Below are 27,864 nucleotides of genomic sequence, written 5' to 3'. Positions count from 1 at the left end.
TTTCTTATGCTCATATCAAAAGGTCATTTATTTGGAAATACATACATACTTACACACATTCATAATAAAGTTACAAAATAAAATTACAAAAAAATATCCACACATCATTCCTTTTCCATATCAATAGAGAACTGCAAGTATATTACATGTTAGTGAAAACCCATGGATTTGAAGCTAACATACAGTATCAATAGTATATACAGATAAACCATTAGGAGGATGAACTGAGGTTAGTGATCGAATAGAGATCTTTATTGACTTTGATCTCTAGTTTTCAAGGAAGTAAAACTGAGAAACATAATGCCCACAGTGTAGGCCGGTATTATAATGAAAATCAAACAGTCCAGGAGCGTATGTGTCGAAAAAGCAGGAAGCACTTCAGTGCTGGAAGTCCTGTTTCATAAATTATTGGTTGTTGCACAAGAGGAAAGAGGTAGAATAAGGAGCACTCGCATTACAATATTAACAGTCACCGGAGACCAAACCGCATTTTTTGGAACAACTTAAGCTCTCCAGCTCGCCGACCGCGACAGTAAGTGGTGCGTTGCACGGTAGGAGTTAAAAGTAGGAATTCCTCTTTTCCAGTGTTGTAAGTAGCATCGAGGGATAAGAACTGACGTTACCAGTGAGTCGATCACAATACTGACATGGCAGTTAACCACAATACTTGTCGAGCTCGGCGAAAGCAGTAGGCAGGCGGGAGGCGGGCGGTCTCCAGACAGCTGGTTGTGAAACTGGCGTAGGATTGTTCCGAGAATTGTGCACCGAGTCGTTGGCAGCGAACCGTTGTCACCCAGTCGACGTCCGCCTTTACTGCGCAGGCTGGCCGCTCTGACCGGCCTGACCAGCCTGACCGCCTTGACCGCCGTAGTCGACCATCGGGTGGTATCCAGACTCGTCAGCCGTGTACCTGTGACCAGACACATGTAAGAAGTCACGTAGGGTACATTAATTGCCGCGAAAACTTCATGACCAATCGCAAGACAAGACCGCTGTTTCATTTACAACGTAGAGAAAGCTATGATACATTAGATGTAGCTCAGAATCAGCTTACAGCTACACTGTGGCCCTGCCTTTGTAGAGAGTCAAAAGAGGTCACGTGAACCTTCTTATTTTCACTGATATCACAGGATAGTGCCGGCCGCTGGTGGCCGAGCGGCTCTAGGCGCCTCAGTCTGGAACCGCGCGACCGCTACGGTCGTAGGTTCGAATCCTGCCTCGGGCACGGATGTGTATGATGTCCTTAGGTTAGTTGGGTTTAAGTAGTTCTAAGTTCTAGGGGACTGATGACCTGAGATGTTAAGTCCCATTGTGCTCAGAGCCATTTGAACCATTTTTTGAACCACAGTTTAGTATTTACTACTCGTTGGCCACACTTACATGACAACAACGTATAATGCACAACGTATCTTCCTCCCTTAGTGAATAGGTGTAGCATTAGAGCATCTTACAAGTGCTTGTTGTCTGGCATTTTCTTTCGTGGAAAAAGTCAATCAAATGCTTCCGGATACTGAATACTGCCAGGCTTTTAGGTCTTTTAAGTTCAAAAAAATTGCTCTGAGCACTTAACAGCTATGGTCATCAATCCCCTAGAACTTAGAACTACTTAAACCTAACTAACCTAAGGACAGCACACCACACCCAGCCCTCACGAGGCAGAGAAAATCCCTGACCCCGCCGGGAATCGAACCCGATAACCCGGCCGCGGGAAGCGAGAACGCTACCGCACGACCAGTTCTGGTACGTTAGTACATAGAGAACATGAACTTAAGGGCAGCGGCTAGGACAACAACTGGTATTCTGACGTTATGTCTATAACATTTCAAATGTTTTTTATTCCAGTCTTTTATCACAATATGAATCCTTTAGACGATGACCGGTTTCAGTACGTAATGACCATCCTCAGATCTTTTTTACACCATGTCCTAAGGTGATAAGGCCATAATGGCATCGTCAAAACATATAATCAGAATGTTTTGACGATGCCATTATGGCCTTATCACTTCAGGACTTGGTCATTACGGACTGAAACCGGTCGTCGTCTAAAGAATTCATATTGTGATCAAAGACTGGAATAAAAAACATTTGACAGTATTGGATCACTGTTTATATACGCGACCATGTCGCAGTTGGTACAAAATTTCAACAACTTAAAAGAAAATGATATACAGGTGTTGATTGGTAAAAAAATTTATAATTTGTTTTAACCTTGGGTAAACAAAATACAATTAAATATTTTGTAGTGATACGAGGGTTGTCCGGAGAGTAAGGTCCGATAGATCGCGAAATGGAAACTGCAGCGACATTCCGACGGAGCTTTGCACTTATGTGTTGGACAGTGTGCGTAGTATGTCCATCGAACGCGTCACGTCGCTCTTTTCAGTTCTAAGCGCTCTGTTAGCACGTAAAGATGTGCGAAAGTAGTGTCTCCCACCTGGGAGAGATTTCGCCTGATTTCATGCAGTCCACACAACGTAACTGTCGCGCAGTTCCTCCTTTACGACAGTTCTCGGCCGCCAGTTGCAGGGGCAATGGGACACTCCTGTAGCGTTTCGATGGGAAGTATTTGGTCACCCACTTCATACCTCGGTCTTTGCTCCCTCTTATTTTTATCTCTGCTCCCATCAACCACTGGCTATGAAGACAACATTGTGGCTCAGACAACGCACAGCAGATCAGAGTAGAGAACTGGCTGAAAGCATACGGGACTGCCATGTGTGATGAGGGTATTGGAAAGATGGTACAATGCTACTACAGATGTAATGACTGCAGGGTGCACCTAACTGTTGCAAATACAACGTTTTTGATTTTCAGTGTGGTTTCCATTTCGAACAGCCCTCGTAATGTAGCACTTAATTTTATGAGTAACGGTATTTATACAAACATAATGGGGAAGACTTATCTCTACACTCCGTATTTATACGCAAACACTTGCTAAAGCTTTCCATGAGTATACCAGATGAATTGGGTACGTTCTACACACTCATCTGAGAAATGTACGGCCTAAGCATTTGAGAATTCTACTGACGTTCTCAACCATATCTCTCGAATAATGTTTTTGTTTTCCAGTGAAGGTGCGACTGTGTTTGCACTGTGGTCAGGATTTTAGTGGCAATTGATCAATGCACTTAACATCGTAAACAGCTGGTGAGAAAGACAGCTTTTCCTTCCCCCCCCTTCCTTGTGTGTACACATTTTTGTAAAAGAACATTCTGTGTTATTTGCGTATTGAAATGATGCCCGTTTACATCCATCAGATTACGGGAAATGTATGCTTAATTTCGAGTTCCTCCTGTTGCTTGTGTAGTTTTGTTTATCTGAGTTGTTATGGGTAATGGAATGAAAGGGAGTACAAGACCTGGTACTATAGCCATTTGCTGCCAAACAGTGTTCGTTCAATAAGGAAAAACCACATACAATAAATGATACAGCATAGAAGTCAAACATACACAATTGAAGGAAAGCTAGAGAAATTCTGTCTGGCAACAGTATAGCGGCGAAGGTTGTCTGGGTAAAGAGCAATGTCATCTTAAAGATACATTACAATAATCAATTTAGGTAAACGAACAACCCATGACATGTATATGTACTATGGCTAAGCGGAAAATAAATTCCGACTGGTCGCGAAATGGAAACCACTTTGAAAATCAGAAATATTTTATCTGCAACATTTAGCTACAGCTTCCAGCCACTACTCTACATAGTCACCACTCCAACTTAGACGTTTGTTGTGGCGTTGTACCTACTTTCCAAGACCCGCGTCATAGAAGGCAGACGCATGTGCTTCCCGCCAATTCTCTGCGCTCATCTATGGCTCGTTTCTTGTGCGAAAATGTTGTCTTCATAGCCAGTAGTTAATGTGAGCAGTGATGAAACACAGAGGGAGCCAGTTACGGGCTCCAGTGCGGGTGATCAAACACTTCCCATCTAAAACGCTGCAGGAGCATTTTCCTTGCCCCTGCAGATTGCGACCGAGAATTGTGATAAAGTAGGAACCGTATGACAGTTCTGTAAAGGGGCTGCATAACATCAAGCGAAATCTCTCACCAGGACCTCATACTTGGCGGGATACACTATTTTCTACGCATCTTTATGTGCTCACCATGGGCTCAGAACTAAAAGGAGGGAAGTGACGTAACCGACAGACATACTAGAGACACTGTCGTACACATATGTGCAAAGCTTCATTAGATTTTCACAGTGGTTTCCATTTCTTGACGGATCGGAACTTACTTTCCGAATATCCGTTGTACACTATTCAGTAAACTGATAGACATTTTAGATCCATATATATTTTACACAATCTTCAGCACTTTGCAGATTTCGATAGAATCGTTTCTGTTATTGTCTCCACCGTTCCAATTCTATAGAAGGCTAAACTGCAGACTAATACAGTCAGAAAAGACTTCTGACACTAATATGACGTAACTAATTTTTCTTTTTCAGAGATTCTCTTCTCGTTACTGTCACGCTGCATTATATATCCATTCTGCTTCAACCTCCGACGCCTACTTTTTAGTAGAAAAGCCACAATTCATCATCTATTTGTTGTATCTCATTCCGAAATTTAATTATCTCAGCATATCGCAGTTCAAAATTCCATTACATCCTTTTCCCTTGTTTCACTTTTGCTGATACATATATCTAATAACCTCTCTTGAAGATACTGTTTATTCCGTTCCACTTGCAAGTACTTTACATCTGAACAAGAGTTTCAATGATATGGACGAATTTCAAAGGTATTATATCTTTTCCCTGAACATCAATTCCCGAAGCAAATTTCTCCTTCGTTCCCTTCACAGACTGCTCAGTATATGTAGAGGGTAGGTTAAAACCCTGTGCTACTCCCTTCTAAACTCCAACTTTCTGTCGACTCTTATAGCTGCAGTCTGATTTTATACAACATTACGCTCTGTGTATTCTATCAGTGCCACTTTTTGAATTTTGAGGAATGTGTACTAGCGAACTTTGGCAACAGCTTTGCCTAAATATACGATTACTACAAAAGTAATTTTGCCTAAATCACTTGTCAGCATGTAGCAGGTGGTTTTAATTAAAGTGCTGCTAATCACAGAGGTCGGCTATACGCTGTAATTACCGTATGACACGAAAACGTGATGGGTGTGCAAATGCGTTAATGGGGAACCGATTCACTCTGGAAAAAAGCTGTTCCACTTTTCACCACCAGGTGCAAATTCGTCGCTGTAAATCATCTCGTCGACGTCTCTGGTGCTCATATTGAACTGTTGATAATGCGAGGGTCAGTCAAAAAGTAATGCCTCCTACTTTTTTTTCTACGTTTAATTGTCACGAAATTTAAATGCAATTACATAGGTTGAAAACCACAACATTGAGGATCATTTTGTCATTTTTCAATGTAATCTCCGCCCATCTCTACAGTTTTGGTCCATCTTTGAACAAGGGCATGTATCCCAGCACGGTAAAAATCACAGCTCTGCTTCCTAAGCCATTGACGCACGGATGTTTTGACGGCCTCCTCATCTTCAAAATGAATCCCACGATGAGCTTCTTTTAGTGGCCCGAACAGATGGAAGTCTGATGGTGCCAGGTCAGGGCTGTATGGGGGATGAGGCAAAACTTCCCATCCAATTTTGACAATCTCGTCAGAGGTGTGACGACTGGTGTGTGGTCTTGCATTGTCATGCAAAAGAAGAACATCTGCCATTGATTTTGTTGGGCGAACTCGCTGAAGACGTGCTTTAAGTTTTTTGAGGGTTGTGACGTATTGAACAGAATTTATTGTGCATCCCTGCTCCAAAAAATCAACCAGAATCACACCCTCTGTATCCCAGAAAACTGTTGCCATAACTTTCCCTGCCGATCGCACAGTTTTGAATTTTTTCTTCCTCGGCGAGCTTGTGTGACGCCACTCCATTGACTGCCTCTTTGATTCGGGTTAAAAAAAAATGCACCCATGTTTCGTCCCCGGTCACAATTTTTTTTCAGAAACTCATCTCCCTCCAAACGGAAGCGCTGCAAGTGTTGGGAGGCTATTGTTTTCCTTGCCTCTTTATTCTGATCGGTTAACATTCTTGGAACCCACCGTGCACAAACTTTTGAGTACCCCAATTGTTTAATAATCGTGATCACACTGCCTTTACTAAGAGAAATAATGCGACACACTTCATCTGCAGTCACCCGACGGTCACCACGAATGATGTCATCAACTTGCTGAATGTTGTGTGGAGTCACTGCACTCACCGGCCTGCCGCTCCGCTTTTCGTCAGTCAACGGTGTTTGCCCTTCAGCTTCCTTACAACGACGAACCCATCGTCTAACAGTGCTGACATCCACTGTCACAACACCATACACCTTCTTCAGTCTTTCATGAATGCGTATGGGCGTTTCACCTTCTGCATTCAAGAATTCAATCACACAACGCTGTCTCAAACGAACATCGATGTCGGCCATCTTACAAACTTCTGCTGTGCTGCCACCTGTTGACACTGATAGTTACTACTGCAGTGGATTGCAGAAGAAGGTTTGAGGAATGGCGCCAAATTCAAATTTTTCACTTAACTTAATTTTTTTAAGTAGAAAAAAATGGGAGGCATTACTTTTTGACCGACCCTCGTAAAATCAACATTACGTTTATCTTACTTGTTTAACTTTTTTCTGGAAAGACTCCTGTAAGTATTTCTTGCATTCACAGCGCTAGATTTACACCTGGTGATCAAAACTGGAATTTTTTGTCCCTAGTGTAAATCGCTTTCACAAAAACACTTTAAAATATCTACCAAGTTTCGCTGAGGAACGATAATTACAGTCCACACTGGACCTCTGTGACCAGCTCCCCCTTAATTACAACCACCCCGTACATCGACAAAATGACACTCATTGGAGACTTCGACGGCATGCCTTCCGTCTTTTGTTTCCCTATGGAGGTGGCGTGCGGCAGCGACCCACCTGACGCTGATGGTCTTGCCGTCGGGCGCGACGTAGGAGAAGGAGCCGGTGACGACCTGCACCTCGTCCCCGGAGCCCTCGTCGTCGGCGCCGCCCTCCGCCCCCAGGCGCGCCTGCGGGCCAGAGGTCGAGTTTCCGGGCTTCAGGTAGCCCGACTGCTCCGCCTTGATGCCGTTGCTCAGCTCGTAACTGGCAGCACGGAATGGGGAAAACATTTCATTTCTACGTCTCTGACTTGAACACAGCACGAATAAGGATATATAATCCTGTGGACCAACTGGTGAGTTGGTACCAAGACACAGTGATCACAATATGTAAGACAACAGTTGCGACATATTTTGTACAACAACAACGAAGTGCAAGGAAGTGATTATTATGTAGGAAAATGATATTATGTACTCAGGGAGTTCTAGGAGGCACCGTCCACATATTCAGGGATACGGCAGTAGCGATCCCTTGAAGTCCAGTAAACATGTTGTAAGTAGGCTGTTTAGGTTTTCTTTTTGGTAACGCCACATAGCGCTCGGTATGAAAATCACTGGCTGTGCCGTGTGCAGTCTGTGGCTGGTTGGCATTGTTGTAATACTCGCCATTGTAGTGTTGGGCAGCGGCAGCTGGATGCTAACAGCGCGTAGCGTTGCGCAGTTCGAGGTGAGCCGCCAGCAGTGGTGGACGTGGGGAGAGTGATGGCGGAGTTTTGAAATTTGTAAGAATTGGTGTCACGAACTGATATATATATATATATATATATATATATATATATATATATATATATATATATATATATATATATATAATGACTATTAAGGTAAATACATTGTTTGTTCTCTATTAAAATCTTTCATTTGCGAACTATGCCTATCAGTAGTTAGTGCCTTTAGTAGTTTGAATCTTTTATTTAACTGGCAGTAGTGGCGCTCGCTGTATTGCAGTAGCTTGAGTAACGAAGATTTTTGTGAGGTAAGTGATTTGTGAAACGTAAAGGTTAATGTTAGTCAGGGCCATTCTTTCGTAGGGTGTTTTGGAAGTCAGATTGCGTTGCGCTAAAAATATTGTGTGTCAGGTTAAGCACAGTCTTGTACAATTCTTCTAAGGGAACGTTTCAATGTGCTCATAGCTGCATACCTTCGAACTATGAACACCTTCCATAATGATTTTCTAAATATTTTCGAATCGCATATCGAGATTCCCATCATTTTAATCCTAAATGGGACTGTTCTCAGATGTAGGAATAACAATGGATGAAAATCTAAACTGTTCTGAGCACGTAACCAAAGTGTGCAAGAAAGCACCGGAATCTCTCCATGTCGTACAAAAATATTAAAGAAGCTCTTCCCTCTTGACCTCCATAGCAAACTTGTACAAACACTTCTACTTCCAATATTGATTAAAGTGATGTTATGCCGAAAGGCCTTTCTCAGGAAAGCTCACGACGCCTGGAACTGGTTATGAATGTTTTAGTTGTCTTTTTGAAGTTCGATTCTTTCATTATATTTCACCATCATAAGCACAGCTGTACTGCCTGCGTCCCGACAAGTGCAGAGATTTGCATACCCTCTGTCTTCTCTACTGTCGTGTCATCGTACACCGTCCACCGCATCTCTCCTTGATTCCCTTGTCTGAACAACATGGCAGAAACACTCTTTACTCATCAGAGCAAAAACCCCTCCTACCTAGTCCATCGTTCAGACATTTTCACGAAGTCCTTAGTAGCAGTAACTAGACCCTGGAATAATCTCCTGCATTATGTTAGAGAACTGAGTAACATCTCCAGATTAAGAAGACAGTAAATGACATATCTGCTAAAGCAGCAATAATGATAACCATTGTAACTGCACGCACCTGTTAGACTTGTACATCCTTTTTCCCACAACCAGATCTTCCTCATTTCCCAGAATCTTTAGCTGGTGCATTCTCTTTCAATTTTCTTTCCTCAGATCTTGCTGTATTAGAAAACGTCTAATTTGTATACGTAGAAATTATTTTTATATCCGACACTGTCATTATTGTCATTATTATCATTGTTATTGACTATCTTCGTCTTCCTCTTCTAAATATCAATATTAGCGGCAGCAGCTACACCAGTACAAGTACTGCCAGTATTAACTTCATTAGTTCATAGCCAGTATTATTTACTCACATTGCCATTTCAGACACTCAATTCATTTTATTTTATTTGTCGTATCAAAACTGTTTCCTCCCTTAGGTCACGGTGATTAAAAAAAAAGGTACATCACTATACCGTAAAAAAGGTACTGTATATGTGAAACCCTTGTCCACTGTAAGACATCAGATTAAATAAAAAAAAGAAAGAAACAAAATAAATAAATGAGACCGGCCCAGTGTACAAGCCCGGCATTAACTTCTTCTACTGATGCCCTTTTGGTATGTGGTATCGTCCTAAACAAGAGTAAACTGTCTCTTCAATGAATTATTTCGGAGCTATAAGCAGTTGTTAAGTAGAAGAAACGTTGTTCATGGTAGAAGAGATGGTCAAGTGCTCATAGCTCTTAAGGTATGCATTTTAGAGCCTCGGTTTAGTAATGTTTTTTGCTTCGAATTATCGTTCCTCTCATATTCCTGAATGTTGACCATTCCTCTTGGGACATCCTGTATAATCGCAGACACCCCTTTTTGAAACCAGAAGCATACTTCACGAGCAACGAGATGTCTTCGCAAAACGAACGTACTATCGTGTGAACCTAGAATTTACAGTGAGACTAATTTGAGCCATTTTTGGATATCAGTTTCTACTGCTATAATACATTTTCCTATGTATTCTTCTTTGTTTCTCTTGGACTTTAGCCATTGCCTTCACATGATCGGCATGTTGATTATTTGATTACACAGCTTTAGCGGCAGAGGTTGTCTGGATGCCGTTCCTTCTCCCTTTTCACAGACAATATTTGTTCTAAGCTATTAAGGCAACAAAATTTGAGTAAAATGTAAATTAAAGAGTAACTTAGCAAGCGACTATATTTGCACATACAGTATATGATGTCATCCACGCTACAAGCCATAATAACCCGACATCGGTAACACATGATTATGGTATCATCATAATGCATTTATGGCTTAGAACACTGCAGTTTTTCTCAATATTGAATTTTCTTTCGGTACTTTCTCCATCATTCTGAACCTGTAAAATGTTTAAGAATTCTTTTTTTTTATCATTCACGAAATGACTATTCATCGTGTTTAAAAGTTACTTTCTGGCGCTTTAATTTGTAACACTAACTGTAACAACTTGAAGCTGTAGTTGTAGCAGTGCCAAGATACAAATCGTTCATTACGTAATGAACTTGTCATCTTGTCTTATTTGAGACATGAAATAAAATGATGGTATAGTATTGATGGCCGGGGAGGCCCTATCTGGGGATGATCGGCTGCCAAGTTGCAAGTCTTATTTCAGGTGATGCCACAACGAGCGCCTTGCCTGTCGATAATGAGGATAACACAACACCCAGTCCACGACCAGAGAGAAATCAGCAATCCAGCCGAGAATCGATCCCGTGCCCGGTTTACAGTAAGCAATCACGTTATCACTCAGCTAAGCAGGTGCTCTTTGTTTGAATAAGTTCGTAACGACTGTGCTACGCATTTGTTTTCAAATAAAGTGGTATACCACAATAAGATGCAATATAAATTTGTTAATTTTTATTAAGGATGGACGATGGCGTCTGCGTATTTTGAGACCAGTGAGTGTAACAAAACTACAGATTTACTCATATGTACACAACAGAAATAGGGAATCTCACAGAAATCTTTAAAATTAGCTGAACTGAATTGGCTTGGACAAGTAATCTCGAGTAGCCTATTGACGTTAACGTCATTCGGGCTCTTCAGCAACCCTCAAACTATAAGAAACCACACGTTTCAATTATATCTGCAGAAAGTTACCAAACTTAAGAAAACACACATTACTAATGCAATGCATTCAGGTTGCCTATATTTTGCTGTCGGTCCAAACGTATTAGTCGAGGGCCTTCGCCTACACAAGCTGCAGCTGCCACCTAACGGTGGTACACGTAACCTCTTGCCACAACGAGCTTGCGATCATCCTCAGATAGTTCCAGCTTCCTCCGCAGCAACCTTCGTGGAGCTGTAGCGCCTTCTCTGTACGGTGAGCAAATACAGCGCTGAAATCAGTTTGAAGGAGCACTAAAAGAATAGGCTGAATACAGTAACTACTGTGCCAATAAACATTTTTAGTGTAATGAAGTATCGGTAATAATTTTAACTCTATCTTATTTCATTTCATTTTACTCATGAGCATTTTTGTGGCACCAGGAAATCGTTTTCTTAATTTCTATGTTGCTCATTCATAATCAACAACGTAAGCAACGATTTAGTAATTAGCTCTCTTTATTCCGATACAATCGTGTCGGTAAACGTATATTCGTTTTGTTATCATATATATATGTGTTGTAATGCATTTCCAAGGACCTAATACATTACACATTAAGTACTAAATCTGTCTAACATCTAATTTAATAGTCTGCAGTTAGGTACAACAGAATCCTATTGGAATGCTCAACTCTTTCGGATACATTTTTCCGGTTTTGAAAGAAATAATCCTTTTTTGTTCACCCTAAATTACCTTTCTTCAGACCATTTTATTCTTGTTTTCTTTGCAGTTTCATTCTCTGACTGCATTTGTCTTCTGCCGGATTTTTCTTTTCCGTACAATTTTCGGTCTAAAACTTCCGAGGAATTTATCAGTGCTCACTCTAGATCTTGTTTGAGTTATTAAACCCAGCGTGTACTTTTCAGTCGTCGTGTGTATTTGGCATTTTATTTTATACCACTATTCGGTTTGTATGAACGACGTCTCAACACAGACATCTATTTACCGACTAATTTAATTCGTGCTGAATCGAAAAGCTCTCGGACCATAGATTACAGACTGAGGCACTGTTGAGTGTGAAGTAATTTATGCCGATGTCTGAGTTCTAATTAGGTAAAGAAAGGGCAAACTATATCCCATGGTCTGTTTAAACGTAACACACAAGATTTAGTCTGTAAGTAATTTAAACACCGTAGATAAACTACATAGAAGACGCTTCCACGGCGCTTCACTATTTTATTACAAGTTTTTTAAAGTTGTAGTTCACCGTTAGATTATTCTTATAATCTGTTTTTCCTCTCTATTTCGTCGGACAGTTTTAAACTGGCCCCCAAGATTTTCTCAGATGTGTCAATCTATCTGTCCCAGACTACTACGAGTACATATACCAAACAGTTTCAGTTATGTTTTAAATATACTCCACTTGCTGTCTGCCGCTGCAGCCTTTGCCCTTCACGGCTACCTGTAGGTCCATGGAAGTTATTGCCCGACTTCATAATAACATGCTTCGTCCTCTTGTGCTTTCTTCTAGTCATTACATCAGTCATGTTTCCTTCCTTCCAGAATATGTGGAGAATCTCATACTTATTATCACTTACCACTTACAACGACCGCTGTGTCACGGCAGGCGCATTGCAGTAATTCCTGTCAGTTTGCACCCTGGCGTAGTTTTTATCTATTCTACATTAGGAGATGGAGTGAATGTTTGGGCAAACATGGGTATAACTTTTAATGACTTGCTTGTGCCACTATTGTCTCGGTTGCCTAGTCTCATTATTTCTCAGATGTATGGTCATAATTCGAATTATATATTCTCCAACTGTTGTTTGACAATTGAAAATGACGACGTAGTTCGTTGAAACCGGTAATGTAACCCCCTTTTTCAAAGAAAACATTTTGTTTACTGTGACTATGGCTTCACTATTGTAGTGTCAAATAAACATTGTGATTATTATATACTCAATCATTAGATTACTTTCGTACAACAGTCCTATAGAAGTCAATCGTTGACACTATCTTCCTGTTACTAAATTTTTTGACACTCTGACACTGTGTTCTTAATACCTCGTTTCTAATGCTACCGTTACAGAACACTTTGCCACAATGTATTTGGTGTTATGGAGTTCTGGTCTTTAACAATATGTAACTGCATACATTCGGCCGTACTCGGTACGCACGAGTCCATAGATACCGTCAGAGATTTGGTAATCACTCCATTGTGATCTTTGTTGATATCGTGTTCCTTTTTTCCAATATTATCTCTTCATTGCTTGTTGTAGTAACTAATTAATGAATGTTAAAGTTTGTCCCACTGATTTTACATAAAACTATATTTTCCCATGCTTAATTTACGAATGCTTTTCTTGAAAGTCTTGAAGTGTTCGCCATGAGATTTTGTATAAATTGTTTTAGAGAAATGTGGTCGCCCATACAGGACTTTGAAACGCCTAGTTTGAGAATGTGAGTGTTAAACGTAATTGTACTCACACATCTTATCGTTAGATACTTGTGTCACATGTCTTACTGTTAGGTACACGCAGCCACATATGTACACGTTTCATATCCCAAGAAAAACTAATTACAAATGCAGAAACCACCGTTATTTTACACTGTGCGATTAGTTATTATAATGTAGATTTTCGGAGGTATATAAGTGAACCAGAGCATCATCTTGAATTATTACCTAAGAGGTAAATTCAAGTATAACGTAAGCAACGATGTATCTTGAACTCTGGACTCATACTGAATCTGATCAACAATATCTGCCACCAATTAATGCCCATCCTTCGCCTAGAACTTGTTCAAATGTGTGTGGAATGTTATGGGACTTAACTGCTAAGGTCATCAGTCCCTAAGCTTACACACTACCTAACTTAAATTATCCTAAGGACAAACACACACACCCATGCCCGAGGGAGGACTCGAACCACCGCCGGGATCAGTCGCACAGTCCATGACTGCAGTGCCACAGACCGCCCGGCTAATCCCGCGCGGCCCGTTTGAACTCTACTTGGATACTGCCAGTAAGGCATCCGAATGTCGGTGGAGGAACGTTAGCCCATTCTTCCTCAAGAGTCGAAACGAGAAAAGGTAATGACGCTGGACTCTGAGATCTGTAGCGAAATCGACTTTCTGACTCATTCAGAAAGTGTTCCGTTGGGTTGTGATCGGGACTGTGGGCAGGCTAGTCAATTTCCAAAAAGATATTGTTCTCAAACCATTGCATCACAGACGCTGCTTGATGACAGAGAGCATCGTTATGCAGATGCAATAATCGTGTCCGAAGATGTTCAAATGTGTGTGAATGCCTAAGGGACTAAATTGCTGAGGTGATCGGTCCCTAGACTTACACGCTACTTAAACTAATTGTTACTAAGAACAACACACACACGCATGCCCAACGGAGGACTCGAACCTCCGGCGGTAGGGGCCGCGCAGTCCGTGAGTGGCGCCTGAAACCGCGCGGCCTCTCCGAACGGCGTCGTGCCCCAACTGCACGCAATACTCAACACTCTGAAATATGTTCTTAGCCTTCGGCGTTTAGAATTTTGATGAACTTTATCCTAACAACGAAAAACACCCACGTCCCCCACTGGCAATACACGTGATGTCAGGTAACGTCCTCCAGGCTTCCGGCAAATCGAAATGCTTCCAACATAATGACGCAAGATATAGTGTAATTGATCAGACCAGAACTGTTACTTCTGCCATCTACTGTCCCGTGGAGTCGCTCTTTACAGCGCATCAAGATACCTTAGCACACATTACGGAAATGCTTACGACCAGCTGCTCGACCACTGTACCCGTCCCTTTTAACTACTTACGCACAGACACTGTTGTATCTGGACTGTTGGTGACCCTTTGGAAGTCACGAGTGATTAGTTCTGTTATACCATGCGATTTTGTACAGCCACCTACCGCAACACTCAACATGTAAGTAGGATGTTTAGGTTTTTATGATGGTAACGCCACGTAGCGCTCTGTATGAAAATCACTGACTGTCCTGTGTGAAGTCTGTGGCTGGTTTGCATTGTTGGAATTCTTGCTATTGTAGTGTTGGGCAGTTGGATGTGAAGTGCGCGTAGCGTTGCGCAGTTGGAGGTGAGCCGCCAGCAGTGGTGGATGTGGGGAGAGAGAGGCGGAGTTTTGAGAGTGGATGATCTGGACGTGTGTCCGCCAGAAAGAGTAAATTTGTAATACTGGATATCATGAACTGATATATATATTATGACTTTTGAACACTATTAAGGTAAATACATTGTTTTCTATCAAAATCTTTCATTTGCTGACTATGCCTATCAGTAATTTGTGCCTTCAGTAGTTTGAATCTTTTATTTAGCTGGAAGTAGTGGCGCTCGCTGTATTGTGGTAGTTCGAGTAACGAAGATTTTTGTGAGGTAAGTGATTCATGAAAGGTATACGTTATTGTTAGTCAGGGCCATTCTCTTGTAGGGATTTTTTAGATTCAGATTGCTTTGCGCTAAAACATATTGTGTTTCAGTTTAGTGTTGATCAGAATAAGTAAAGAGAGTAATGTCTGAGTACGTTCAGTTTTACTCAGCTGTTTGAAAATCAAATAACGTAGAGGTTTATCAGCAGAGCAACTCATTAAGTTTTCTATGGGGCCGTTTGAAACAGTGCCTGTCCGTCAGTACCTGAGGCTTGGCCTGGTATTGGTTTAGCAGTCCTTGAGCCTTCGCATTTCCACTTCACCAGTCACGTCGGTAACAGTCTGGCAAAATTAGATTCGTTACTCAGGTGAGATCCTATGATCACGTTCGAATACACTTAGCTCTTGTGACCGTCATTCCTGCTGTTACTGTTTCTCTAGAGACAACACAACACTCCACGCCTTATTTTATACTGTCACGTGACATCCAGTGCTCTATTTCTCACCACGCAGTGATATCCGGATAGCATTTATCAGCGTAGAAACACGGTCAGGACCCAGTGGTTTAGGCTTAATGTGGTTCCCGAAACGTCTTATACAAATTACTTTTTAGACCTGAGCGATTTTCATCTGTACGAATTAACCACGAAGACGTTTGGTCATTGAACTCCGAACCATTTCCCTTGTTTTCGTCGCTCCGTCTGGCTAGGAAGTATCACGTATACAGCTGCCACTCACCTGTAGTTGAAGCTGCCGTCGGCGTTAATCACGGAGTTACTGGAAGTGATGGACGCCTCCTCGCCGGCTCCCTGTGCAGGCGCCGCCGCTCCTGCGGGTCCCGCTGGAGGGGCCGGGGGCGGCGGAGGTGGAGGCGGCGCTGGGCCTCCTGGAGGTACGGGACCCGCTCCAGCCGGGGGCGGAGGTGGCGGCGGTTGCTGGGGCAGCGCCGAGCACGCCGCCACCAGCACCATAGCTGCAACCTGTCACGCACAGTGATCAATCCGTCGTGCGTCGAAAACTACGTGTTACTGATGGCACTTTTCACATCAACATATTGTCAGCCGGTGCGGTACAGTGAACGAATGAAGGAAGCGCTCGTACTCTAGCACAGTAAGCAATCTAGTGAAATTTGATAATTCAAAATGTTAGAATCCTAAATTTCAACTTGCACAAATGGTTGAATGGGGTGTTCAAAAAACAGTATTAATTTTAAAACTTAAAAAACCACGGAATAATGTAGATAGAGAGGTAAAAATTGACACATATGCTTGGAATGACATGGGGTTTTATTAGAAGAAAAAAAGTATTGCTAGACGCGTGAAAGATCTCCTGCGCGCGTCGCTTGGTGGTGATCGTGTGCTCAGGCGCCACTTTCGTCATGCTTGGCCTCCCAGGTTCCCAGACCTCAGTCCGTGCGATTATTGGCTTTGGGGTTACCTGAAGTCACAAGTGTATCGTGATCGACCGACATCTCTAGGGATGCTGAAAGACAACATCCGACGCCAATGCCTCCCCATAACTCCGGAAATGCTTTACAGTGCTGTTCACATTATTCCTCGACTACAGCTATTGTTGAGGAATAATGGTGGACATATTGAGCATTTTCTGTAAAGAACATCATCTTTGTTTTGTTTTACTTTGTTATTCTAATTATTGCAATTCTGATCAGATGAAGCGCCATCTGTCGGACATTTATTGAACTTTTTTGTTTTTCGGTACTAATAAAAACCTATATCATTCCAAGCATGTTTGTCAATTTGTACCTCTCTACTTACGTTATTCCGTGATTTATTTACTTTTCAAATTTATACTGATTTTTTGATCACCTGGTACATTGGTTATTCAAAGACCACTAACAGTCACAATTCTTTGCTAACTTCGTTCATTTTCTGTTGCCTTCCATCAGTAGTCCCGCACGTGATTGGCACAGAAACAAAATGAATTGGCATCATTCATATGACGTAGGAAGAGCTGAATTTTTAAAAATATATATATATTTTTATGAAACACTAGCTGACAAACCTGGAATGGGCCGCTATTTACCACATTTTCTAATAGAAACCTAAACAAAAAATGCACTGTGTTTGCAGTGATGTACCGAAAAAATGTAATTTCCCTCTAGCGGTAAGAGTTTTAGAAATTATAAAACAGGCGTACAAAAAATACAAATGTGTAAGCATAATAAGCTGGGCGCAAGCTGCTTCGCGTGTCTACAACGCGACTTTGTAAACGTCTCTACGGCAACGCCTGTTCACAGCTCCGTAGACGGCTATTGTTTCGGCCTACATTCGACTGTGCATCAAAAATGGTTCAAATGGCTCAAAGCACTATGGGACTTAACTTCTGAGGTCATCCAGTCCCCTAGACTTAGAACTACTTAAACCTAACAAACCTAAGAACATCACAAATGGATGCCCGAGGCAGGATTCGAACCTACGACTGTAGTAGCAGCGCGGTTCCGGACTAAAGCGCCTAGAACTGCTCGGCCACAGCGGTCGGCGCAATTCTTTCTTAATTTCGTTTAGTTCCTTTTGCCTTCCATCATTAGTCCCGCACATGACAGACACAGAAACACAATGATGTAACATCATTCATAGTGAGATATGAAGAGTTGTATTAAAAAAATATATATAGAACACTAGCTGAGAAGCCTGGAATGCCCCGCTATTTTGCAAATTTCCTAATAGAAACGTAAACAAGAAATTAACTGTGTTTGTAATGATGTATCGAAAATAATTCATTTCCCTCTAGCGGTAAAAACTTTAGAAATTATAAACAGGAGTAAAAAAAATACAAATGTGTAAGCATAGCTTCCAAGTTAAGAAACATGGTCCTAGACAGCTTTCGTACGCTGCTTGCGTATGTACAACACGACTTTGTAAACGTCTCTATGGCCCACTGCTCAAAGCTCCGTAGACGGCTATTGTTTCTGCCTACAGCCGACTGCGCATCGCGATTGAAAGCTGTCAAAGGCGCTTCCAAGTGCAGCCATTTCACAAATTTGACTTGACTGTACGAGTGTCTTGCTAGTAATGAATAAATGTATTAAAACTTCATGCATGATGCGATATTTTTTTACGAATATCAGCGTTTATGATGCCATACTTCTTGAACAGCGTGTCGCATGATGCTGTATTTGTGTAGGTACATTCAGCAGCATATGTGAATACTGTTAGCGAAATACGTTGGGAATAAAGTTAGTTGCAAAGAAATAGTAAGTTAAATCGTCAGGCATGATGCGACACCCTTTCACGCATCTCATTGTTTGTGTCATAATATCTAGTGAACCATGACACGTCACCTACACGATGATTGCCTTACAGCAAGGAATATATATGTATATATATACTTCCGTTTTTATAATGTATATGCTGAAGAGAAGGTATTCCCAACGCTGAACGTGTTTTTAAGAAATTTACGTTGTTACAGCTATCACAAGAGGTCAGCACAATAGACCGAAACCACGATCAAGAACAATAAATACACCTAATAAAAGTACAGGGGAAGAGTTCTTTCTTCGTCAACTTGTTTAAATCATTTACTGTTGCTACTTCCTTCGAGGTACATTTTTATCATCCGCCGCAAAATGAGAACACAAAAATGTTTTTACGACTAGACATGGTTAGGTATGGAGACACACAGTCTGTAAATTTTTCTTGTAGAAATGTAAAGAAGCAGTCTGGTAACTCGTACAGTTGTTCATCAATCATATTTATTTAGATCATCGCTCCCGATATAGTTAGCTGGCGTCCTTGCATTGTGAGATACAACCAGTAACGGTGCACTGGAATTTAACTGCTTATTTATATTGCGATCAAGGCACATTAATTCACAATGAACTAAAGCATCTGCCATGGCTGCACATCGATTGTAAACCTGTAGTGTTTTGGCCTAGACTGATCACCTTCTCGTGTCGCATTTACTTCTACTCATTGCTGTCGCTATCTGGATTTTAGGTGTCCACAATTTACAGACATATGAAGAAGACTTACGACATAAGATCTTAGGCTGTCATGACCGGAGTCCTTTTCCATAAAAACCTTCTGGGTGTACAGCGGTGTCGAGTGTGATAAAAACACCAGGTGCCATTAGAGGCACATCGATATGAATGTTGAACTGAACTTCGTTTTGACTGACATCTTCCTTCTACTGCCAAGTGACGTTAATCAAACTAAACAATGCTTTCTAAGCGTCCTTCATACGTTTTTTAACGGTGGCAACGTAAACACAGTCAGCCACAGCAAAGGATTTAAGTGAAGACGCCACAATAAGACGTGCATTTCTGACGATAAGGATAGGACAGCATACACGAAGAGAGGAAACCATCATTCTCAGACAGTTATGTATACATGTTAAATGTTTTTGTATTCCAATTTTTTGCCACATAATAAGGTTATATCACGAACTATACAGCAATATCAAATAATTCAAAAAACGTAATTTCTAGCATTTTTGAGCAATCTACTTACATTTAGTAGCAACGTCGTGGAACGGTCAGGGTACTTTAAACTGAAGCAATGTAGGAAATTCTCTTTCTGAGGCATTGTACGCTATCTGCTGCCTGCTGGAAACCAAATTAATTTGGCTTGCCACTTTTTATACCTAAGCTTCACAGAAGAGGAACCTTAAGTCCAACAGGACGTAATTACCTGGTTCACAGTCTGTAACAGTGTAGATATCACCATGTCTTAATGTATATAGATAGAGACCTAAACTCTCTCCATAATTTCCCTTACTTCCCGACGCTATTGCAATTAGGGAGTTAACTGTAAGGGTACTCGGCATGAATGTTACAAATTTCCTAGGTTACCATACAGTACTTATCTCACCCATCATATCAGCACCTACGGAGATACCTCTAGCTGTAATTTCTGTTGCTCCGTTGCACTCCCGCGATTGCGAGCTTAGAACTAAATGATACAGTAGAGGAATTCGATATGAGGAATTTTTACAAGGTAAGGTCGTGTTATCTAGCTTGTAAATATCTTTTGTAAGTAGGCTGTTTACGTTTTCTTATTGGTAACGCCGCTTAGCGCTCGGTATGAAAAATCACTGGCTGTGCTGTGCGCAGTCTGTGTTTAGTTTGCATTGTTGTCTGCCATTGTAGTGTTGAGCAGCGGCAGCTGGATGCTAACAGAGCGTAGCGTTGCGCAGTTGGAGGTGAGCCGCCAGCAGTGGTGGACGTGGGGACAGAGATGGCGGAGTTTTGAAATTTGTAAGAAGTGGTGTCATGAACTGCTATATATACTATGACTAGTGAGGTAAATACATTGTTTGTTCTCTATTAAAATCTTTCATTTGCTAACTATGCCTATCAGTAGTTAGTGCCTTCAGTAGTTTTAATCTTTTATTTAGCTGGCAGTAGTGGCGCTCGCTGTATTGCAGTAGCTTGAGTAACGAAGATTTTTGTGAGGTAAGTGATTTGTGAAACGTATAGGTTAATGCTAGTCAGGGCCATTCTTTCGTAGGGATTTTTGGAAGTCAGATTGCGTTGCGCTAAAGATATTGTGTGTCAGTTTAAGCACAGTAGTGTATAATTGTTCAAAGAGGACGTTTCACATAGACCAGTCTTATATAATTGTTCTAAGGGGACGTTTCATACTTTGAGTGCAGTGGATCTGCTTGCCTACCATTGAGAATGTCCCTTGAAAATCTCCTGCTGACAATAGTGCGATTACGTGGTCGGTTGGTAAATTGTTTGTCGCTGCAAGTCGCATTTGATGCGTCATTACACGCTATGTGACAGTTCTGGTTTCTCTTTGGTCCGGAGCTGCTTTGTTCCACGCGAGCGGTTTCAAACACCCGGCTAGTATTAACAGCTGAATGAGCGTTTCCCTCATGGCGACAAAATGAAGAGCTACAACTGTAGCATAGAAATTTCTAGAATGTAGATACATGACGTAGTAATTCTCTTATTCACTACCACAACAATGGGTTCTGTTTATCATTTGTTGTATCATTTGTTGCATGAATTGTTGTGCTTCGGGAACTAGTTGGTTCTATGTCAGCCTTTGCTGTCCTTACACTCGCGAAGGTGAAGTGTCAGCTGGCAACACACAAATTTGGCCTCCGACTGAGAAGCGAACACTAGAGATTTCTCGCTGTTGTTATTAGGCATGTGTGAGGTATGTTTGAAAAACTGTCGCCTTGCGGCATAAATAAAAACTATTCTTGCTCGAAGCAATGATGTGCATCAAAGTAAGCAAGCGTTAAATGCCAAATCACTTACAGAGTAGTCTGCGCCATAAATCATGATTTTCTGTAGTAGTTGTAAGCATCTGGGATAAAATTAACATTAATGTCAAAAAACAGAACAGGAACGGAAAAGCGAGAGAGTCACCAAAGTAACAAATTAAGAGAGTCGATATGGATAAAACGTAATCTCTCCTTTTGACTTTCCCTGGATACCAATGGCGTACAGCCACTGTTGAATATTCAGATTTAAAGGACAGAAGTCGGTCGCAGGATCTGTAACCTATTGCAGATATAGGTTTAGACTGTAACACAGTATTAATCGGTGCATTACCATGGTTATTCCTGTATGACTTTTCTGGTAATGCACCGATGATGTCTGCGTTATGGTCGGAATACAGATCTGCCATACATTGTGAGGTCTGCGACTGACTGCTGTCTTTGTTTAGATCTGTAATTTGTGTGAGCAGCGAGGGGAAATTCCGTGAGATGCAACGCATTTGAAACTCTGAACTAGCTACTGTTCAGATTGTTCAAAGACTAATGTTGACACCCAGACATTGATAGCTGATCGGAGCACGCCACCAGCACCTGCAAATGTATGTATATAGCTTCTCTACTAGTTAAACCGCCCAGTACGTGTACGTCAGAGACGATGGTGGCAGCCAAACGCTCGGTTGGCAGAAACAAAGATCAATAATGAATGGTTTTTTTAAAACAGCTTTACCAACATACCCAAAACCCGTAGCAGACACTAAAAAAGCAACAAGCCAAAAAGGCCTGGGGCAAAACCGTCAGATCGTACAACAATGGTCCGGTCTAACGGGCGTGGACGGTGATACCTGCCTGTGGGTCCGCCAGTTGCATCAAATAACATCACTGTTCTCCATCCTTCCCCCCAACCCTGCCCCCTCCCCCCAACAGTCACAAACTCCCACCTCGAAATAGCAACGAGAGAAAGGGAACAAAAAACTTCATATCTCAGCCTACAGTGGTGCGTCTGTGGGTGTGGGTCACATGTAGAGGACCTACGGCTTCTATATCGGCAAAAACGTATGTGTATACACGCGTTTTTATCTAACTGACGTCCTTCAAATTGTTACCTACAGCTTACACAAAAAAACAATCTTCGTTGAAGTGTAGAGCAAGAACAAAAGGATGAATATTTACCGTCATAATTAGTGCATAACACTCTTCATCTGCCTCCTCAACTCAATTTACAATCAGTCGATGCGTCAGTGCATGTGTTTTGTAGGCTAACAATTTGTTCCCTCTACTCCCCAAAAGAAGTTCTAAATCAAGAGGCTACCCTTGTGCTAATTACGCAGCTCGACTAATTCATCCCCTTATCGCACACAATTTACTATTTGTTTCAGTCCTGGTATACGTCTCACACTGAAGAACAGTGTTAGGTACTAGTCGAACAAGGGTCTAGTAAGCAACGTCTTTTGATGGTGGGTTAGCCCTCCAGAGGATTCTTCCAATGAACCTCCATGTGGCATCTGCCTTGTCTGCGAATAGCTTTCTATGACTGTTCTACTTTATATCACTCCGTAAACATACTACTAGATATTTAGTGGATGTGATTGCTTCCAGTATTCTTTAGCAATAATGTAACCTAACAGTAACGTGTCTTCTTGTAATCATACAACAATGAGCATTATTTTAGCTACTAAAGTGTCAGTCTGTCAGGATTGTTGTCTTTCCTCTGTTAATTTGGTATCTCCATTATGTATGTACCCATTATATTTTATGCGGTGAGGTTACACATAGAATAGTCGAATAGAGCAATCAAAGCCGCTAATAACTATGTCTCTCACAAGAAAAGGGAAGGGGACATAATTAGACAATAGTCAGGTCGCAATCGAGGTGACTGAAACTGTGTACTAGGTAGAGAAGCTAAACAGCACATCAGAAAGATTGTCACTGAAGCATCAGACCATCCAACATTGGTCCGGTCTGACGGATCAAACGCCGAAATACATAACAATGGTATGGGCTGCGATGTCTGCGTAAGGGAATCAATCAGGATGGGGGGACGGTGATGTAAATACAGATCTAGATGAAAGTTCATTGCGACACCACAGTCCGTGAGCGAAGTAAACAAGGGTGAAAAGCAGTTTATTAAATGAAGCTGCATCGTCATTCCGGTGTGATCCTTAAAGGAAATAATAGTGGCCAGACATCTGCCTACCCCAACATTGACAGATAGTTTACAGAATAACATAGTTCAGAATTTAAAGGCTTAGAAAGGTTGAGGATAATCCTATTCGTCCGTCAGATGTTCCTAAGTTCATGAATTGTGACAACATATTCTATGGAGAGCAGCGACCTGATTCTATATTTAGAAAACGAAAATCAAGATGCCAATAATATTTCTTTATTAACAGGTGGTATCACGAAATACTCGAGCAGCCTCCAGCACCAGCCATAGGCGGCCAAAAACGTTCTGAAGGTGGCTTGTAGATACAACTAAACCTGTTAATAAAGAAATATTATTGCGATCTCGACTGTTCATTTTTATATGTTTTGCTAAGTTGTCTGACGGACAAGAGCTACATCGTCACATTCTCAAGCGATATTCGCTTTGAGCTGGTGATGCATAGTGCTGCAGTGGAGCTTCGATTTTTAGCACCAGTAATCGCAGTTAGAACGGGAGCGTTAAGAGCTACATGCGTGGCGTAAGCGACCTTCACTTCGAAAGTCCTAACTGGAAGGAACTTGACTTCCTTCTGCGTCATTAGCTATCTTCTAGTGAGATGTAAGGACGGCTGGCCAGTGAATTATTACACATTAGGTGTCATCATAATTTATTATCATTTGGCATTCTACAGATGGAAGTCTCCAAGTTTTTGACCATGCTCTCAATGCATCAGATGCCTTTTTCCCATATAACTGTTACATTCCGTCTTAATTCTCTTAAATTAATCAATCAACTTGACCATCTACGTTAAGCCGCTTGAAATTCAGTATTCCGAAAAATTTGCACTCAGTATTTATCCCTAAGATCTTCATCGGCCTTTCGGGCGCTATTGCGTTTCAAGATTTCAAGCAGCCGCATCACCGTTCTACATAAAGGTGGCGTATATCCAACAAACTCAGAAATACCCCAAATGCAATAGTACACTCTACGTTTTACTAATTTTCTATCCGTTGGCAAGAATTTCTTCTTTTAGAGTGCTGTCTTCGCACAGTTTTTTATTCTTTTTTTTTTCTCTTGTAACAGTAAGTCCTTGAAACAGACTTATGCTCCTGTAGTTAGTTACTACACAAATACATTTGTAACACCTCAGTTATCCAGCGGTCGTCTCAGTGTCACTTTTCCTAACTCTGTCACGAGCAGACAATTTTCGTCTCATTTCTTTCGACACCACGAGGATAGCCAGTGCTCGGATTGATTGGAATTTTCGTTATCAGAATGTGGCTGAAGGCAAGCAGCTTACGTATAACAACTGTCAGAGTGTTTACTAACATTCTGACTTACGCTAAATTAAATGAAGTCGAATTAAAAACAAAGCACTGCGTCGCATTTCTTCGAGGGAGGTGGTGAGGCATTGTTCATGGGCATTTCTGTTAATAACGATGTTATGTACGTTTATTGGCTCCGGCTGGAACATCTCCTTGTTGTGCAACAATCAACTAATATGTCGATACAGTATGTCAGTTAAATATTAAAAGCCAACTAAATTTAACTGAAACTACTTTTCGAATGACTTTCAGTGTTTAGATTTTATTTAAAGCAGAAGTACTGAAAACTCATGGGCCATCTAGCCTGAACTCCAATTTAACGTGTACCAGAAGGGAATTATATTTCACGAGCTGAGAAGCAGTTTCGAAGAAGAGCAAATCAATTTTAAAACATGTTGAACAAGTAAGTTGTCGTAAAGAAGTGACCAACTAGCAGAGAACTCTCGTAGCCAATATTTGACGAATTTCGTAGGACATGGGGAAAACACTAACTTCTGCTCCTCATCTTACACCTAATAAAAGCAGAAATGCTTACAGCTATATTCAAGGTAACTTAGTTACTCTAATCTCAACGGTCAACGGGGTCAGTTCTGTATCATATGAGTACGCCTTCCTCCCATCCCCCTCACCCACGGTAGCCTCTGTCATTTTCTTCCAAACAGAGCGATACTACGTTTTTAATCCTTCCTATTATGACGAAATTTTGCAATATATCGCATAAAATTCTTTCCCCTTCAGTTCGTTACTGCCACAGTCACAATTTAAATATGTTCTTTCCTGTCAAATATAGCTGTAGTTTCATGTATACTCTTGTTATGATTATTGTTGTTTTAAGCGTTCCATTTCTGAAGATTAATATAGATAGACGTATTTTTCTCATCGTTAATACTTTCACCATTTGTGATACCTAATAATTTCCATTATATTTCAGTTTTCTGGTAGCGGTATTTGTATAGGATATCTTCTTAGATTTGGTTGAGGGGAGGAGAGAGAGAGATAGAGAGAGAGAGAGAGAGAGAGAGAGAGAGAGAGAGAGAGAGAGAGAGAGAGAGAGCTTCTGGCTTGATGTTGACGAGGAAAATAAATAAATAAATGAAATTAAATAAATTTCGAAGAATTGATAAACACGCTGGTCAAATCTTTAAAAGAGTGAGAATTATCTTGTATATCAATCAGCTTGTTTTCCATGTTAGGACCCTGAATTTGTAGTTAATGAATGAATGGTTTATCTGAGAATGATTAAAAATTATCTTGAAAAATTTAGTTAAAATGAAATTTAAAATAATATGTAAACGTTCTCGTGAAGAAAATTTTACTGAAACTGCTTAGTTTACAACCACTCCATTGTTGACCACTCCGAGGTCACTGAAGAACTATAACGTTTAAGATTTGAATACGATGAAAGTGCCTGTATATGGTTCTTCAGTGATGTAAGAAAGACGTACCACACTGAAGTTGCCCCACTACAGACTTAACGGAGGTACGAGCGTAGGCAATAGGTTCCCAGTACGTAACTTGAAGACTTCTCACGTAATAGAACTCAGTACGTTGTACTCGACAGCGATTGTTGATCAGAGACAAGAGTAACGTCAGGGTTGACACAAGGAAATATAGTACGGCCCCTGTTACACTGAACGTACGTAAATGATCTGAAGGACTAGATGGGTAGCAATCTGCGGCTGTTTGCTGATGATACTATGGTGTGTGGGAATAAGTCGCCGTTTACTGATTCTAGGAAGAAACAAGATGACATAGACAAATATTCTGACTACGTTAAATCTATTCGCGATTGCGAAAATGGACAATCATAAGCTGTAGGTCTGAATGACGACACTGAATATTTGTGCCTGGCCGGGGCTCAACCCCGGACTTCCAACTTACCACGTGTGGTCGCTTTACCATTTGACAATCCATGTACGACGCAGGGCCTAATGTAGACTTCCACATGTCGTCAGCCACGCATCTGCAGCCAGCACTTCTACATCCATTATTATTCCCATACAAGTGACACATTTTACTTGAAAGTCGCTTGCCCTGTTTCGGTATTGCAGTGCCTGTGTTATTCTGAATTACGATGCCAAGTTCTTTTGGACATGCATATCCAAAGGAACTTTGCATCGTAATTCTGAGTATCACCTGGACTGCAATATCGTATAAACTTGTAAGTGGTGTGATGAATGGCAATTGCACCACATATTTGAATAGAAAGTTAATTCAGATGAGTAGGAAAGTCCCATAACGCAAGACTTCAGTGTTAGTTGTGTGCTGCTTACACAGTCACGACGATTAGGTATGTAGACGTAATATTGCAAAACAAAATGAAACGGAAGACCACGTAGGAGCGGTCGTAGATATCAGAAATGATCGACCTATTTGGAGAATCCTCAGGGAGTGTCGTTTATCTGCAAAGGAGACCGCTTATTGAACATTAGTGCGACCCAGTCTTGAGTACTGTCCGAGTGTTTGGGGCCCCACCAGGTCGGATTAAAGGAAGACATTGAAAGAATTGTGGCGTTCTGCTAGATCTATACCGTTATTTTATGATCAACTAGCGAGTATTACGTAGGTGCTTCGTGAACTTAATGGGAATCTGTGGAGGGAAGACGACGTTCTGCTCGTGGAACACTATAGAGATAATTTTAAGAACGCTGTGTACAGTTGCCTGGAGAACGACTCTACTGTCCACAACGTACATCTCACGTAAGAGCAGCGAAAACATGAAGGAACGGAAGCTGTCTGTAGCTCCATTTGCGAGAGGCCAGGAAATTCCTAGCAGTGGTAAAAGATACCCTGCGCCAGGCACCATATGACGGCTTGGAGAGTTCGTAGATATAGATGAAGATGTAGGATAGGAATATTTTGGAGTCTGTACGCTGGCAGAGAAGAGCAGTTATGCTGCTGCGTTCGGTACTTACCAAGAATCGGACCATTTCCGCTGCAATGGCTATTGACGCTCACAAGTCAGAGAATTCCACAGGAACTGCCTTCCTCTGGGCTCTCGGGGCTTTATATATCGGTGTTTCGGCTTCCCTCCCCGTGC

At 41.4% G+C, this 27,864-nt stretch overlaps 1 protein-coding gene across 1 annotated transcript; it reads right to left on the bottom strand.

Moving 5' to 3' along the window:
• On the bottom strand, window positions 1-27,864 carry LOC126284890 (pupal cuticle protein 20-like). The gene is made up of 4 exons (XM_049984144.1): window positions 27,740-27,864; window positions 15,903-16,144; window positions 6,928-7,116; window positions 1-910 (listed from the first exon to the last, which is right to left on the bottom strand). The coding sequence occupies exons 1-4, from the start codon at window positions 27,752-27,754 to the stop codon at window positions 811-813; spliced, it is 546 nt and encodes a 181-aa protein (XP_049840101.1). The 5' UTR covers window positions 27,755-27,864; the 3' UTR covers window positions 1-810.

This window comes from Schistocerca gregaria, chromosome 8 (assembly GCF_023897955.1).
Source record: "Schistocerca gregaria isolate iqSchGreg1 chromosome 8, iqSchGreg1.2, whole genome shotgun sequence".
NCBI classification, from domain to species: Eukaryota; Metazoa; Arthropoda; class Insecta; order Orthoptera; family Acrididae; genus Schistocerca; species Schistocerca gregaria.
Note: the sequence above shows the minus strand (reverse complement) of the source record. Positions and strands in the feature narration are given on the sequence as shown.

Coding starts and splice junctions, on each gene's coding strand:
- LOC126284890 (XM_049984144.1), bottom strand. Junction 7,117..15,902: donor GACGGCAGCTTCAACTACAG/GTGAGTGGCAGC, acceptor CCGTGCTGCCAG/TTACGAGCTGAGCAACGGCA. Junction 911..6,927: donor GGCAAGACCATCAGCGTCAG/GTGGGTCGCTGC, acceptor GTCTGGTCACAG/GTACACGGCTGACGAGTCTG.